General features: G+C 40.4%; 1 protein-coding gene across 1 annotated transcript in view; it reads left to right on the plus strand.

Moving 5' to 3' along the window:
* The window catches only part of LOC102841966, a 45739-nt gene extending 32229 nt beyond the window's left edge, over window positions 1–13510 (plus strand). Inside the window, exons 3-7 of the mRNA XM_006876761.1 lie at window positions 558–622; window positions 6703–6947; window positions 8887–9156; window positions 10749–10883; window positions 13361–13510. Coding sequence (XP_006876823.1) covers window positions 558–622; window positions 6703–6947; window positions 8887–9156; window positions 10749–10883; window positions 13361–13510 — 865 coding nt within the window. The remainder of the gene's footprint in view (window positions 1–557; window positions 623–6702; window positions 6948–8886; window positions 9157–10748; window positions 10884–13360) is intronic.
* Window positions 13511–16294: the final 2784 nt, after the last annotated feature.

The raw sequence follows: 16294 nt of genomic DNA on the forward strand, positions 1-16294 counted from the left end.
TATTTTTTCCATGCTTGAGTCCATTGATGCTGCCACTTGGCCAATCCAACTCAATGGGGGGAGAGGGGGGTCATCCTTTTTTTCTCTGACCCTCCACCTTACCAAACATGATATCCTTCTCCAGTGACTGTTCCCACCTAACAATATGTTCAACGTATGGGAGACGAAGTTTGGCCATCCTGGCCTCCAAGGAGCACTCTGGCTGCACTTCTTCCAACACAGATCTGTTGGTTCTTTGGGCAGCTAGTTAGCATACCTAACATCTTTTCAAATGCATTTTTAGAGCAAATGTTCTCTAAAAGAGATTTGAACTTCTAAAAATGTTAATAGTATGATATAATTAAAATCAGTGTCTTCACTCTCTAGTGTCATTAAGAGTTTAATCTGTAAGTTTTGATGAGTAAAGGAGAGAAAGCTGAGCAAAAGAGAAAGGTGGGATATATTGATTGAAAGTCTTCAATGGAGAAATTACAAATTTAAGATAAGACACAGGGCCCTTACACACTATCCAAGTTTGCTTTTGTTTTGTTTTTCTTTTTGTCTTGTTTTGGATATAGACCCTACAGAGCATCCGCAACAAAATCTATGGCAAGATTGAGTGTTGTGATTCTCCGAACCAGAGGTCTGTAAACTTTTTCTATAAAGGGTCAGAAGATAAGTATTTTAGACTTTACTAGCCAGATGGTTTCTACCACAAGTATACAATTCTGTTTTCACAGCAACAAAAGCTATGAAATAGTTGGTATGGCTGTGTCCCAATAAACTTTATTTGTTAAATTAGGCAGATGGGCAAGATTTAGATCACAGGCTTTAATTTGTCTAAACTCCTAACATCTTTCCTAGGTAATACAGTCACCTGAGGATAAGCCCAGGCCAATCTTTTAGAGTCCTTCACCCTCTTCCTAACTTTCTATAGTCTCCTTTTCTATTGCTTTGTCTCTCCACCCCTGCCATGAGTCTGGAATTGTCACACAGCCCTTTCTCAGAAGCCCTGACTAGCTCTAGGGGAAGAAAGTATATTTTAATGGGACACAATCACAAAATGATTACTAGGGGCTTACTGCATTTAAGAGAGGAAATACTTAGAATGATTGCTTAACCCAGATATATTACTTAATCCAGATATATTACTTAACCCAGCTATAAATACCATAGTGGTATTTACCATAGAGGAGAGATTTATAAGGCCTTTAACACGACAGATGAGAAATAAACAAATAGCTACCACCTGACTCACATAATGGTCACTTTTCTTAAGGACCTTTTATTTATAAACATTTAGGGATCAACTGTTAATCAAATTACTCAGTAGAGTACAGTAGGTGCAAAGTTTTCTTACACATTCTGGCTGGTAATACTACTAAGAAGATATGCCATTTGGGGAAGGAAAATTGAAGAATTTCCTATAACTCATCTTTTACAGTTAAAGCAAGTGTAAGGAAACTTTATTCTAAAACTAAAATTTAATTATACATTAGGCATCACCTATGCAAGAATTATAACACTAGTATGAGGTCACAAGTTAGATATAATAGGTGAACAAAGAAATGTTAGTTAGTGGTCATATATTAATGACTACTGTAGACAAATCTATCAGGCAACAGGGAGCCCACAGGAAACAAATAGTATATTCAAACTGGGCAATTCTAGGAGAGTTTAATAAACTATTTACAAGTGGCTTTTGTTGTTGTTATTAATTGTTGTCAGGTTGGTTCTAACTCACAGTGACGCTGTATAGGGTTTCTCTGACTTTTTAAATTCTCTATAGGAACAGAAAGTCTCATCTTTCTCCATCAGAGCAGCTGGTTAACTTGAACTATTGACCTTGTTGTTTCCAGTCCGGGGCTTGTCTTACATGCTTCCATTTACAAATGGTGCAAATAGATAAATCATTAATAATCATGTGGGGTTTTTTTGTTCAAACAATGACACTTTTAAGGATAAAACAATGACACTTTTAAGCTTTATTAACAAATTATGAAAAGGACAATGAGTAAAAACTGTGTCTTGCCCAGATAAACTCTAATATTTGAATATTTCAGTGCCCAAGACTAGTAATAATAAGGAGCTGTTATCACCCCTAGACCTGAAGGAGTAAAGGGAGGGAATGGCTATTAGAACCTGAAAGGTGGCAAAATGGAAAGACTAACAAACCAGAGCTGGGGCCCTCAGTAGAGAAAAGCATGTAATCCATGCCCATCAAGCAAGGAGAAAGTGGATGAATTAAAATCTCATCTTAACTGTCCTCCCACTCGCTGATGTCTTGCCAATCCATTGACAGAACCAATCCAGGAAATGAATGAAGGCCAGGGAAACATTTTGATGCAGTCTTTGAGGGTCAGCTTCCCTATGTACAAAACATGATGCACAAGAGCAGAGACTATAACTGGAGCAAAAATAGAAGATATCAAGAATAATAAAAATCCTTGAAGAAGTACTTTTTCTACATTTTTTAATCATTCTAAGAAAGCTCAACTCCTAGATTATTCTTTAACAACCTTCACTCTGTTCATTTCCTAGTAGGTTGTAGAAAAGCAGTAACATAAGATCTGTTTTTGCCTTCTGTTGGTTGAGGGTAAAAACTTCTTTACAGAGAAAGGGGTGCAAGTACTAGGTTTCCTTGCATATATTTAGCCTCCTTCACTTCCTAATTCAAAAAGATCAGGCAACATATGTCAGTCATAGACTGAATATGCCAGTATCACCTGCCTGAGAACAGAATAAAATGAAAGGGATGTTGGTTTTTTTTTATTTATTTGTCATAGGAAACTCCCTCACTCCACCTTCAAGTCTACAATGTTTCCACAGGATCTTAGATGAAGTGTGATATTTGGTGAGCCCAATCAAAGGTTCAGACAAACAAAAAGACTGCTTACATACAAATATACAATGCAAAAGAAATGTACAAGACATATATGTGCTTCAAATTCAATATATAAAATGCCTAACTATAAGCAATGAGGTGAAGAATATCAGCACTGAAAAAATGTTCATCTCTATAAAATGTGGCTTTTTCTTCTGCAAATATTTAATAAGTTCATAATATTTTAATTCCATTTTCCAAAAACTTTTTGAGGCCTCCTCATACATGAGATCAAAGAGTCACAGATCACAGGATTATAGGATCCTGAAGGATCTAGAACCTTTCTGCTAGGGGAAAGTCTGTTGTCACACTTCTTAATAACTATCAGGCTAAGGTTGTGTCATTGACTTTGCTTACTCTACAGAGGGAAAGTCTATTGGTAGCCTGCCTAATACTCCTTTCAGTTTTTAAATCCAGTAATTTTATAATTTAATCAGGTAAAATGTTTTGCTGGAAACCTGAGCCCAAGTCTTCAAACCCAATCTGAATTCTGAGTGACGATAAGTGTACTTTAAGTATTCAGACAGTTTATAGAAGAACAGAAAAGAAGTAAAATTGCAGCACAGAGTGAAAATTTGTGAATGAACAAATGAAACCATTATTAAAACAGGAAATAAAAAAGATTAAGGAAATAAATGAGTGGCAGATCTTTCTAGTGAGGATAGAAGAACAGAGAGCTGTTTCATGGATCACTTTATAGTTCATCTCATGAGTTAGAGTATTACCTAAGCTCCCTGAGTAACTGGAGTGCTACAAATGATTTCACTTCTACTTTCTACAATATGGAGAACACACCATTCTTGACCTAACCAAGGAGTTCCCAAACTACGCATGTAGCGTTTAAGTAAATGAAAAGACAGAAAAACAGGAAGCCCTTCAGCCCACCAACAATATTCATAGTGAGACTTTCGTGAGACATGGACCCCGGGAGGATGGCAGCAAAAAGCTAGAATAAAGAGCCTTTTATAGAGAGGTTCTTTCAATAGAAAATCATTTGTTGCCTAACAGTGATCTTCACAGGAGATTAGTATGTTTCAACCTACTTAGGATTTCTTGAACACTGTAGGAGTCCTTGGAGTCCTGGTGTGGAACTGCATGTTAATGTGCTGGACTGCAAAGTCATTTGAATTACAAGGAAGGTCGGTGTTTCAAGCTCACCAATCGCTCTTCAGAAATCCTATACAGGGTCACTATAGGCCAGAGTCAATTCAGTGGAACTTTACAACTACAACAATAGGAGTCCTGGTGTGGTGCTATAGGATAAGCACTCGACCACAAGATCAGTTTGAACCATAAGATTTGCAGTTCAAACTCATCAGCCACTCCTTGGAAACCCTATACAGGGTTTCTATGAGTCGGAACAAACTCAATGGCACTTGACAACATAGATGTCGCATGGAGTTCTGGTGTAGCACTGTAGGATAAGCACTGCACTGCTATCCACAATGTCAGCAGTTCAAACCCACCAGCCATTTTCAGAAGCCCTATACAGGGTTGTTATGAGTCATAATCTACTGGGTAGCAGTCGGTTGTGTTGGGTTTCAGTACTATACCTACTATTTGTAGTATGTAATTTGTAGTAGATAAACCATCGTGGGCCCTAGCATGGTTATGAAGATTATCATAGGTTTAAAAAAAAATGATTTCCTCTGATGAATTTGTCACTTTGAGGAGCAAAGTACATCTGACCCAAGCCATGGTATTTTCAATCACTTCATATGCATGTGAAACTTGGACAATGAATACAGAAGGCTGAATTATGGATGCCTTTTAATTAATCTATGTTGTTGTTGTTGCTGTTAAGTGCCATTGAGTCAGTGCAGTCCATAGCAGCCCTGTATAGGATTGTCCTAGGAGCAGCTGGTGGGTTTGAATTAATGACCATGTGTCTAGCAGTCCAGTGCTTATCCTATAGTGCAACACCGGGACTCCAAAACACCTACTGCCATTGAGTCTTTTCTAATTCACATAGACCCTATATAGGGTTTCTGAGACTGTAAATCTTTATGGAAGCAGACAGCTTCATCTTTCTCCCACTGAGTTGCTGCTTGCTGGGTTTGAACTGCAAACCTTTTAATTAGCAGCCCAATGCCTAACCCACAGTGCCACTAGGGCTCCTTATAAACTGTTGTTGTTGTTAAGTGCTGTCAAGTTGGTTCCAACTCATAGAGATTCTATGTGTGGTTTCTGAGGAGTGGCTGGTGAGCTTGAACCTTGCGGTTCGAACTGACCTTGCAATCCAGAGCATTAACCCACAGTGCCACACCAGGACTTCCTAGGTTCCCATCATATCCTCATCTTTGTAATGGCTGTTTGGAAGCTCAGAACTAATTTCCTGAGCTCAGTTGTTATAATTCTCTAGTTCTTAACTATGTTTACATCTGACATTTCCTCACCTCCTCTAGTCCTTTCTTATATCTTAATCTTGACTGTTATTTACCTTATAGCACCAAAGCATTTACGGTTGCAAGTCAAATGCTTTGGAAATACTAAACAGTCAAAGATATTTAGCTAATAAACTTTTATAAAATGTTTTCTGCTCTTAAATAATTCAATATCTAGTAAAAAAAAAAAAAAATTATGGAACTATTATATAGAGGTGGTAAAGATCCCAGTGACCTGGGAAGTATAAAATGTTTATGCTTGACCACTGTCCTAATGGCTGGGGGTTCAAACTCACTCACTGGCTCTGTGAAAGAAATGCCTATCTGCTTCCATAAAGACTATAGCCAAGAAAACTCTATGGAGCATATCTACTGTCTAACACATGGGGTAACCATGAACCAAAATGACTGATTTGACTGGTGGCAACAGGTATATTTTTGCTTGTGAAGGCCTTAAGAGGGAAAACCAGAGGGTTGTAAAATACGGTTTAAAGGAGGGAGAAGTCACATGCAAGTAGGAGACTACTTTTTTGGAGGCGATGTCAAGTGAGAAGAGCATTGAATGGCACAAGAATGTGAATATATAGGGGAGGAAGGATATATGGAAGGAGTTGTCCTGGTATGGCACTGTAGGATAAACATGGGGCTGCTAACCACAAGGTCAGCAGTTCAAACCAACCAGCCACTCCTCAGAAACCCTATACAGGGTCACTATGAATCACAATGGACTCTACAACACCTATTAGCAATATTGGGATAAAGATGGTTCAGGGCATGTATAAAGTATATTAAGTTCATATACTGTTTAGCAAAAGCCTTGGAGAATGAAGGATGTAAAGTTGAAAAAATAGTTTAGGAAAAAGGAGCTGGGTGTTGTGATTGTGAATATCAAGGCAAGTGGGGGTGTAGTGAAGGTTTTTTGAGCAGAGAAGTAATCACATTCCTAAGAAACTGTATACAGGGTCACTATGAGTTGGAACTGACTCTATGGTGTTTAACAACAACAACAGGTCATATTATTACAGATGAGGAAGCTGAAGGCCACAGCAACCAAGTGGTTAGCAGTGCACTTAATAGGCAAAGAGAAACCTTGGTGGGCACCTAATTACCAGCCACCCTGATTGCCTCATCTCTGTAAAGGGAGCAGAGACCTCAGAACCTCAAAAATTGTAAAGGAAAAAACAAAGAGAAGCAGCTCATTTACAAATCCCCAGAAAGCAAGTGGAACCTCAGTGAGGTTCTGCTTCCTGCTGCTTCGGCTCCATCAACAGTCTAAAGATGTCACTGGGGATTTTAGTGGTGATTTTTGCACTCTGGCTCTACAGCAAGCTTATAGTATAGGGAAGGCCTGTAAGGTAAGAGTAGCAGGAGCAGTCACCACACCCCCTTCCTTTGTCCCCAGGAGATATTTGAAACTGATGAGGAAATCTGAGTGTCTAACTTTTGTCTGCCTAGCTCATGACCAGCTGTTGGCCAGAATCACCTCTGATGTCACAGCAAATGAATCAGACTCTGAAGTCATTCTGCAGTATCCTGAGAAGGAAGAAGGCTGCTTGTATGACATAACCCTGCTAGTTGATAAGTTCCAGAAAAGCTTCTCTTTGGAGCCAGCGGTGAATCAGCGACTTTCCAACAGTATTGTTACTACCACAACTCTTCATGCCATTCCTAATATCAGAGTGCCGGGTTCAGCTATTCTTGTATAGCTTCTATGATAAAAACTCATCCCTAACTCAAGGTTTCCCCGTCTGTGCCTGTCCCACTTCCCACTCTCTAGCCTCTGGTCTTGTTCCCAGACTCCCAGTGCCCTGTGACATTTGCGGGGACTAAATTGGGGCATCCTGTCTCGGCAGCTCTTGACGATGACTCCTAGGAACTTCCCAAGGACCAGGCGCTGCAAGCTCAGACAAGCTTTGGGGGGAGGGGGAGAGGGGGGAGGGAGAAAGTGAGGGGAATTGAGCATTAGGAAGACTGAGGTGACGGGAGCCAAGCTGAAGCTAAACAGGGTTCCTTCCTTAGCAGCCTCTTCAAGGTCTTCCTTTCCCCCACGTCAACCTCTCCATTGGCGCCACTATCTAGCGCTCCTCTCCCCGCCTCATTTGACTTCTCTTAAAGTCCCTTTTCTGTATTAACAAGAGAGTACAAATGCGAGCCGGCCACCCTACTGCTTCTCTTTTCCCAAAAAATTAGTGTCCGTGCTAAGGTCCCAGACAACCAAAGAGTTCTAGGCTACGCTGCGCAATTGTATGCCTGAGACACAGGGCACACAGAACCGCGCGCCGCCTCTGCCTCCGGGCGAGCTGCGCGCTGGACAGCACCTTTGCTTGACGCTCCTTAATGGCTGTTTGTCAGCGCTTCTCACTGCTAGCATCCACTCTTAGGCTGATCTCAAGAACGGAGCTATGAAGAAATCAAGGTGCTGGACTTTTACTTTTACTTTTAAAAGTTCTTGACACATGCATAAACTTCTTGACACAGACACAGAAAGGCCCCTAACTCATCAAAAGTATGCAGTTCTTTCCTGAAACAGAGGGCACTTTGGAAAGTAGCTGTTTGAGGACAAGGCCCATCTGACTGTTCTTTATTCATTTCAGTTTTTACCAGCTCTGCCGCTAAGGTCACCTTTACACTTGTATCAGCCCTCCGAAGCATCCTGTTAAATATAAGCACATGTGATTTATCTGCAGTCAGGAAGGAAGGATGGGACTAGTTGAAGATGGACAACTGCTTACAGGACATAAGGTAGCCGCACCAGATCTTTAAAGTAGCTGATGGTTTCAAAAGGTCTCTTTTCCACAGAAAAGGTCCATAATGGAAATTGACCTATCAGAGAAAGACACATTTTAGGAATGTGAGGATATCTATTTATTAATACTTTAAAGACGGAATAATTTTCACCTTTGATTGTTTTTGTTGTTGAAACCATGTGTCTTCAATAATGGAAGGCATTTTTTTAATGAAATGAAAAGTGCTTTTAGGTAAAACGGATTTTGATATAATTGTTGTTTTTAAGAGACACATGTTGTCCCAAGGGGTCTCTGGTGCAAAAGTTGGTAGAATGAGATTCATTTTTCCAATGAATGCAGTTATATAGGCCTCTGCCCTATGGCAGCATGCACTAAAAGTGGGATAACAGTTTCCCACTTAGCTGCAGAAGTGGAAAATTTAGGTGGGCACTGTATGTCCCAGGGGTTAAAGCACATTCAGACACATAGCAACGACCTAGGGCAAAGATAAAAGGGGTTCTGGCAATGTAGTTGTTAAGCTTTGGCTGATAACCCAAAGGTCAGCAGTTCGAACCCACTATACTCTGACCTGTAGGGTAATATGAGTTAGAATTATTTGATGAGTTTCATTTAGGACAAAGGTTAGAAGGGAGATAAGGGAAATTCCTGATAATTTTACTAATATTAACATTCCATAGATTTGGCTGGTCCTTTTTTTTTCCTTTCAGGTCATCAATTCAGAATTCTATAAAGGAAGAGAATGACATCAAAGAAAATCATTGGCCTAGGAGAAAAGAGCCCGTAGGCGTTTAGGTATTATATATGGGGAGCCAGAAAGCTCTGGAGCATCAGGGAGACTCCAATTTAAGGCAACAGCATGGGTGAATATGGGTTCCTGTAGTTTGGGAATTAGAGACTACAAGTGCTGCTTGACTCTTTAAGATCTAGAGGCAGTTTGGTCTTGGTGGAGAGAGTTTTATGTGAAAACGGGAGTAGAATAAGGTTTCCAAATACCTTGCCTGATACTTTATTATTTGTTCTATCAGGTTTTTTCTGGAAGATCTTCATCTTGCAACTGGTAGAGCTGGTGCTAACCTATGACTTCACTAGATGTAACTTCAGAAACTTTACACAGGAATATGACAAAGTCATCTATCCAGAGCTGAAGAAATATGTGAATCAGGTAAGTTCAGATTTTTAAAAACAAATGTATTGTCATTGGAAAAGTAAGCAGATACACACACTACAATTTAACATTTAAGGAAAGAAAAATAACTTGTCAAAAATCATAAGACAGCATTTTGTCAAGACTTTTACAAGTAACCTCAAAAATATTATTTGCATCTAAACTAACTTTCTATAAATTGGTCTATTCTATGGGTGCAGAAGGTAGCTGATAAGGAGTAGGTATTGATAGGTAAGGTAACATCATCCATCAATGGTGTCTGGTCTTTTCTAAAGTGCTGGTCCAAGTGAGCATTTAATGACTGAGTGGATAAAAACTTGAGAAAGAAAGGAGTAAAGGGGGAATTCTTGCACGCTAAGTGCTATAAGAAGAGTGGAAAGCTCAGGGAAGGATGTCTTTCAAGTGTTCTAAATGTTTCAGGATGCTGTTAAAGAACATAGTGCACTTGAGATTTGTTTTAATATACAGCATTTTCCTAATTAGTTTATGTCTGGATAGAGTGTACTTGTGTAAAATAGATGTGGCCATCAGAGAATTCCATTATTGCTCACGTGTGGGCAGGTGTGCCCAATTAGGGGGAGGTGTCTATCTGGGCAGAGGGCATTCTGATGTCCAGTTTAAAACACTAGACAGCACCATCTGAAGACTAAACTTTTCGCTGGCTATTCAATGATAAAAAGTAGACTCAGAAAACAAGTGCCTAAATAAGAAACTACTTTCAGAATTTCCTTAAGGTCTGAAAACAACTGGGGGTTATTACCCTTCTGAACTTAAAGAGCCTTTACCCTTCTCAACGTTAAAAATGTATCTTTTGTCTCCCCATTTCTATCCAGACCACAAGTACCAAGTTAATGACCCACAAGTTCTGTAAAAATGAGGTGAGTAGAATGGTCAGTGCGGCTGGCTTCTCCATATAGACGCCGGCGGTCCGGGAAAGAGGAGTATCCGGTGGCGTGTAGAACTCCTGTCGATGGCTGGGCTCCGTAGTAGGGGGCGAACAGGGCTGCCAGCGCGGGGCAGCCAGCAAACTCCGAAGCTGTGCCAGGCTTCCGAAGCCACTTCAGTTCTTATTTGGGAGGAAATCTCTGGAGATGGAGCAGTGTTCCTGCAGACACTACCTCCCGGGAAGAACAACAAATAGGGAACTGGGGCCTAGAAATGACGTCTGGGGTACCACCTCCTGGGATGTAGAGCCATCGCACTGGACAACGCCTCTTGGCAGCCGCCTGGGCCCAGAGACTTGGGAGGAGTGAGCAAGTGTCCGTGCAGATCCATAACTGTTTCTGCTTTTTCCTCCCCGCCTCTTTCCGACTGCACTCTCGGCTGCTCTCGCTACGTCTCTACTTCCTGCTTTTTGCCTGGACTCTTTTTCCCTCTCCTTGTCCATGACCTTTGTGTTTCCTCTCTCTTACTTGCCTTTTTGTGTGTGTCTTTGGCTCCTCCTCTGTCGCCCCCGCCACCATTTTCACTCAATTTTTGCGAGCGTTCTCTCGCTTGCTCGCTTCTCTCTCCCGTCGTTTCTTTTTCTTTTCTACTTTCTTTTTTTTTTTTTTTTTCTGGCATTCTCGTAAACTACCTCCTGTGAGCAGTCGCAGTGCTTCAATGAAATCGTGCGCCATACTTTCAATCCGGACCCTGGGTGCGCATCACTGGCGGAGGAAACCTTCGCAATTTTAACGAAAACGTCCCTGACTCGGCGATGTCCTGGCTACACAGCAAGTCAGGTAAACCGGTCACATCGAACTCTCTCTCTCTCTCTCTCTCTCTCTCTCTCTCTCTCTCACCACTCCCATTGAACATATTCTTGTTGTTGTTGTTATGTGCCATTTAATATCTTAGAGGTCACTCTAAGTTACACTCGGGATTTTATGCGAAAGTCATTCTGCGATTCTTATTCAGGTTTTATTTTTTGAAGAGTAAGTGAGATGGGTAAAAAATATAAACTGTCAATTAATCCCGAACTGATATACCTGGATCCAAACCCACCTTTTTTCAGGCTTTTATGCTGTTTTGGCTGAGGTGATTTTAAGACTCAGGCCAGTGTTTTCAGGTACGATCCCTGACCCTCCTACATCAGTCTGCGCTGGGTATTGGAGATGAGAGAGTGATGGTGTCAAGTGCAAGGTCTTATAAACCCAACTGAGATCTTCAAAATCACAATCCTTGAAGGTGGAGCTCTTTGTGAGATTTTGATCCACTTCAAAATTTGAGCAGCTCTGTTTGGGCTTAATGATTAGGTGCTTCTTAAAATTTTAAGCTATACATTAAATTTTAACCCTGCGTTTGCTCAGTTGCTTTTATGAATGGTATTGTGTCAGTTCACATAATGGATTTCTGTGCATGAAGTTACATGCATCTGAAGGAGCTGGAGAAGATGTTATGGAGAGTTACGGGAAGTCATTTTGAAAGTAGGCTGCCTGACATTGAATTCTAACGGAAAATTCTGATAAATTACTTAGCCTCTCTGTGCCTCAGTTTAATCTGAAAAATAGGGATCATAGTATTTATGAGGATTAAATGAATCAATATATGTAAAAGCACTTGGAACAGTACTTTGCACATATAAAGTATTCAAAAATATGTGTTTCAGCAGACAAGTGAAGAAGAAAATTTATCTGCATGATGACAAACTGAAGGAAGACAAAGTGAGATAAATACAGCTATGTCCACTTGCTGCTTATTAGCTCCGTGGACCTATCAGTCTGGACACTATGTGGGAGTGGCCAAGGCTATTACATTTTAGGGATTGAGAACAAGGTCACAGGGTGGTTTCTGAGTTAGAAACTCAGCATAAGGCAGTTAAGTGGGAAATCTGTTTGACTCTGCTTTCTGATCAATCCTGGCAAATCTACGGATGGTCATGATGAAGGTCATGTACATAGAAGAGCACAGAGAACAGACTAGATCAAGTTCCTGGATAGTATGTAAGGAAGCCTACAGTAATGTATCCGGACCTTCATTCAAGCTCAAAGGGAATGTCTAGCAATGGTGGTATTTAGTTGATTTAGCAGATGTTAGACTGTAAGTTTATGCTTCAGAACTTGGTAGACTCAATTAGTTCTGAACATCGTGTGTCTATGAGACCCAGGCTGTCTCGAGAATAATTCAGATGAAGAAATACACTAAAAACTCATTAGAATTTTTTTTTTTGTAAGTTTAGACTCTTCTTCAAAAAGACCTGAGGGTGTTTGTGGCACATGGTAGCACAGTGGGTTATGAGTTGAACTGTTAACCACAAAGTCAACAGTTCTAATCTACCAGCAGCTTTGCAGAAGAAAGATGAGGCTTTCTGCTCCTGTAAAGATTTACAATCTCAGAAACTGACTTCACTGTGCATGGCACATACAAGAATCCTGGTGTAGTGCTGTAGGATAAGCACTGGACCACAAAGTCAATTTGAACCACAAGGCCAGCAGTTCTAACTTACTAGTCACTCCGTGGAAACTGTACACTTTGAGAGCACTTTGAGTTGGGACCAACTTGATGAAACTTAGCAACAACAACATGGTACTTAACAACAACAGCAACATGGAACCTTTAGGAGTTCTGGTATGGTGCTGCAGGATAAGCACTGGGCTGCTTACCACAAGGCCTAACCCACCAGCCACTCCTAGGAAACCCTGTCCAGACTGGCTATGAATCAGAATCGACTTGATGACACAACAACATCAAGTTGTTTGGGGTGGGGGGTTTGGGTCCAGGGCACATGTAGGTGTGATTGGGGTCTATTATTTGAGGCCAAATAATAGAATAGGTTTACTCAAAGATGTGTGTGAGGAGGCAATGTTGTCTGTAACTTATGATCTTGTCAGGGAGATATTGAAATCATAATGTATTGACTTATTTAGTCATTCAGTGAATATTCAGCATATCTTATGCGTTCAGTGTCATGGTTAATATCTATGATGCAATAATTAAAACAGCATGTAAGTGAGTGCTAGCCAGGATAAATGACACACACTCTCTTGAATTCTGGGAGCGTTTCCAGAAGACAGTTCTGAGCAATTGGAAGATGCTCTGTGAAAGAAGCCAGAGTAGATGAATGGAGAGTCAGGAGGAGATTCCTCTGGAGTAAACATATAGGGATATACAATAAGCAAGTGTGTTGGGGTCATGTTGAAAGATAAGTTTCCATAGAGAAGACAACAGTTGCTAAAGACAGTAAAAATTAATTTTGACTGTTAATTCTCCTATTCTACAGGTAAATAATACCCAGACAACGACGAGAAAGAAAAGAGAAGTCAAAACAAACGGATGTCTGGGAAAAGCTTTATACTTAATAGAATTGTGGCACCGTTTCACTAGAATTTTGCGGAAACAAAACAAATTATCTTTGACAGAAACAAAATAATTTATCTTTATAAGGTAGCTGGAATGTTAAATATAACTGTGACATCTAAAAGATCACCAATAGTTTGTTTTTTTAATTACGGAAGTTTAATTTATTTTTGTAATCTTTCCTTTTGTAACATAGATTATTATTCAGGAGGGTGTAAGGAGGTCCTAGATGGCACAGACTGTTAACTGCTCAACTATTACTGAAAAGGATGGCAGTTTGAATCCACCCAGAGGCACCTCAGAATACAGGTCTAGCAGTCTGCTTCTGAAAGGTCACAACCTATGGAGTAGTTCTACTCGACACACATCATGGTCATAATTGTCTCAGTGGCAACGAAACAATAAAAATGGAGTCCTAATGTGACACTCTAATATAAACACTGGACTGTATCCACAAGGTCAACAGTTCAAACCCACCAGCTGCTCCTCAGGAGCCCTATACAGGGTCGCTATGAGTCAGAACAGCATTTAACAACAACAAAATAACGTGGGGAAAGTTATATACCCCTCAAATATGGAAAAACTTGTATAGCTTGCATGACCAGGCCACTGGCTTCATGGCACTAATTCTAACATGGAACTGTAAAAGCCTTACTTAAGAGAAGAATCTAAAAGTCTACTAGAGGAAACATTTTTCCCTTGAAAAAGAAAAAAAAAATGTTTAAACCTTCATCTGTTTAAGAGACTGGCATTTTTTCCACATGTAATGATACTTAACTATGTCCTCATTCTAAAAATTTACAAAAGAGAAAATAAAAGCAAAATTAGATCATATAAATAGTTTTAAATATAGTGAATTAATCTGAAAGAATTTTCTAGCCAAATATTGTGAAAGTATTCTAAGCCAAGATTTAAATTTTATCTAACAGATAAAAGACTTCTTCAGAATCTATCTAACTAACATACAGAGTGGTATGTGTAAGTAGATCCTGAAGAAGTATTTTTGTTACAGCTAAAATATATATTTTTTAATTTATGGAATATAGTTTTAATTTATTTTGTGAGCACTTTTGAAAATGCACATGTTGCTTTATAATTGACACTGTATGTTTCTTAATAAAATAATTATCTAATTAATTTCCTGTGGATAGTCTTTTTTTAATTTAGCTAATAGACTCTTTTCACACATCCCTTTCTGAGGGGTTTCCCTTTTCTTCAGGTTTTTATCTCCCCTCAGTTTTGGAGCCCATCGACCACATCCTTCTTAATTGTGTCTCTTGGCTCTGCCTATGAGAGAGGATATTTGAGGATGGATAACTTCCTGGTGCTTTTGAGTTGATGCTTTTGTGTTATGGTCTTGAAGGAGAATATTGAAAGTGCTGCCAAAAGGACACACAGGTCTGTGTTGGAAGAAGTGCAGCCAGAGTGCTCCTTGGAGGCCAGGATGGCCAAACTTCGTCTCTCATACTTCAAACATATTATCAGGAGGGTCCAGTCACTGGAGAAGGATATCATGTTTGGTAAGGTGGAGGGTCAGAGAAAAAGAGGAAGACCCTCCGCAAGATGGATTGGCAAAGTGGCAGCATCAGTGGGCTCAAACATGGCAACAGTAGTGAGGTTGGCCCAGGATCGGGCAGTGTTTCATTCTGCTGTGCATAAGGTCCCTATGACTCAGTACTGACTGGATGGCACCTAACAACAACAACAACAACAACAGCAACAACTTCCTGGTGTGGTGCTGTAGGATAAGTACTTGACTGCAAGGTCAGTTTGAACTACAAGGTCAGTGGTTCAAACTCACCAGGCACTCCTCAGAAACCCTGTATAGGGTCACTGTGAGTCGGAACCAACTCAGCGGCACTTATAACAACAACTTCAGGACTCAGTTTCTGGGTGGTGCAAATGGTTAAAGTGTTTGACTGTTAATAAAAGGATGGAGATTATGTCTACCCAGAGATGCCTCAGAAGAAAAGCCTATGGACACACATGGGGTCACCCAGAGTTAAAATCAACTGACGACAACTGGTTAACTGACTAGCTTCAGGATACACTCCAATAGTAATTTTCTTTAATTATAGCTCTGGTAGCGTAGTGGTTACGAATCGGGCTGCGAACCTTAAGGTCAGCGGTTTGAAACTACCAGTCGCTCTGCGGGAGAAATATGAGGCTTTCTACTCCCGTAAAGATTTACACCCTCGGAAACCCTGTACAGGGTCGCTATGGGTCGGACCCGACTCGACGGCACTTAACAACAACAACAACAACATATCTCCAGTCCAAGATTTCTTTCCCCTTTTGAACTTACCACACACTAGGAAGAGACAGAGTAAGCAAAGGGGATAAAGGAATTCAAATCCATTCTTCTATTTCTGAGTGTTTGCTACAAGTCAGAGCCACAGGTACCCTCTCACTCTCTACTCAGAATCCTCCTGATCACCAGTGAGGGAGGTGACACTGGTCATAAAACCAAGCCTAAAGATTTCCTTTTAGTAGGAATCTTTTCACTGACCACTTCCCTGAGAGCTGGCATTGAGCAAAGAAGGGATGTTCAATGTCTCTAAATCTATTTTAACTGCCAAAAGGTAAGACAAAGCTTGCATTATGCTTGCAGCTAACATGTGCCAAACCTTCAGGCTGTGCATAGGAATAAAAAAGTAAATAAGACACTGCCCTTATCCAGGATAAACTCAGTGGAGTTGAATAGGCAGTTTCCTTTGCTCTGGGACAAATAAGGACATTGCTTCTTCCCAAAAATCTTCCTCTAAAGACCTGGCGTAGAATCTCAGGTGGAATGGTAATGGAAATTCCTTTGGGTCTAGAGTTGGCAGAAAAAAAAGTTGCTTTGGCAACCCTATGT

This window comes from Chrysochloris asiatica, unplaced genomic scaffold (assembly GCF_000296735.1).
Source record: "Chrysochloris asiatica unplaced genomic scaffold, ChrAsi1.0 scaffold00411, whole genome shotgun sequence".
In the NCBI taxonomy this organism is placed as follows: domain Eukaryota; kingdom Metazoa; phylum Chordata; class Mammalia; order Afrosoricida; family Chrysochloridae; genus Chrysochloris; species Chrysochloris asiatica.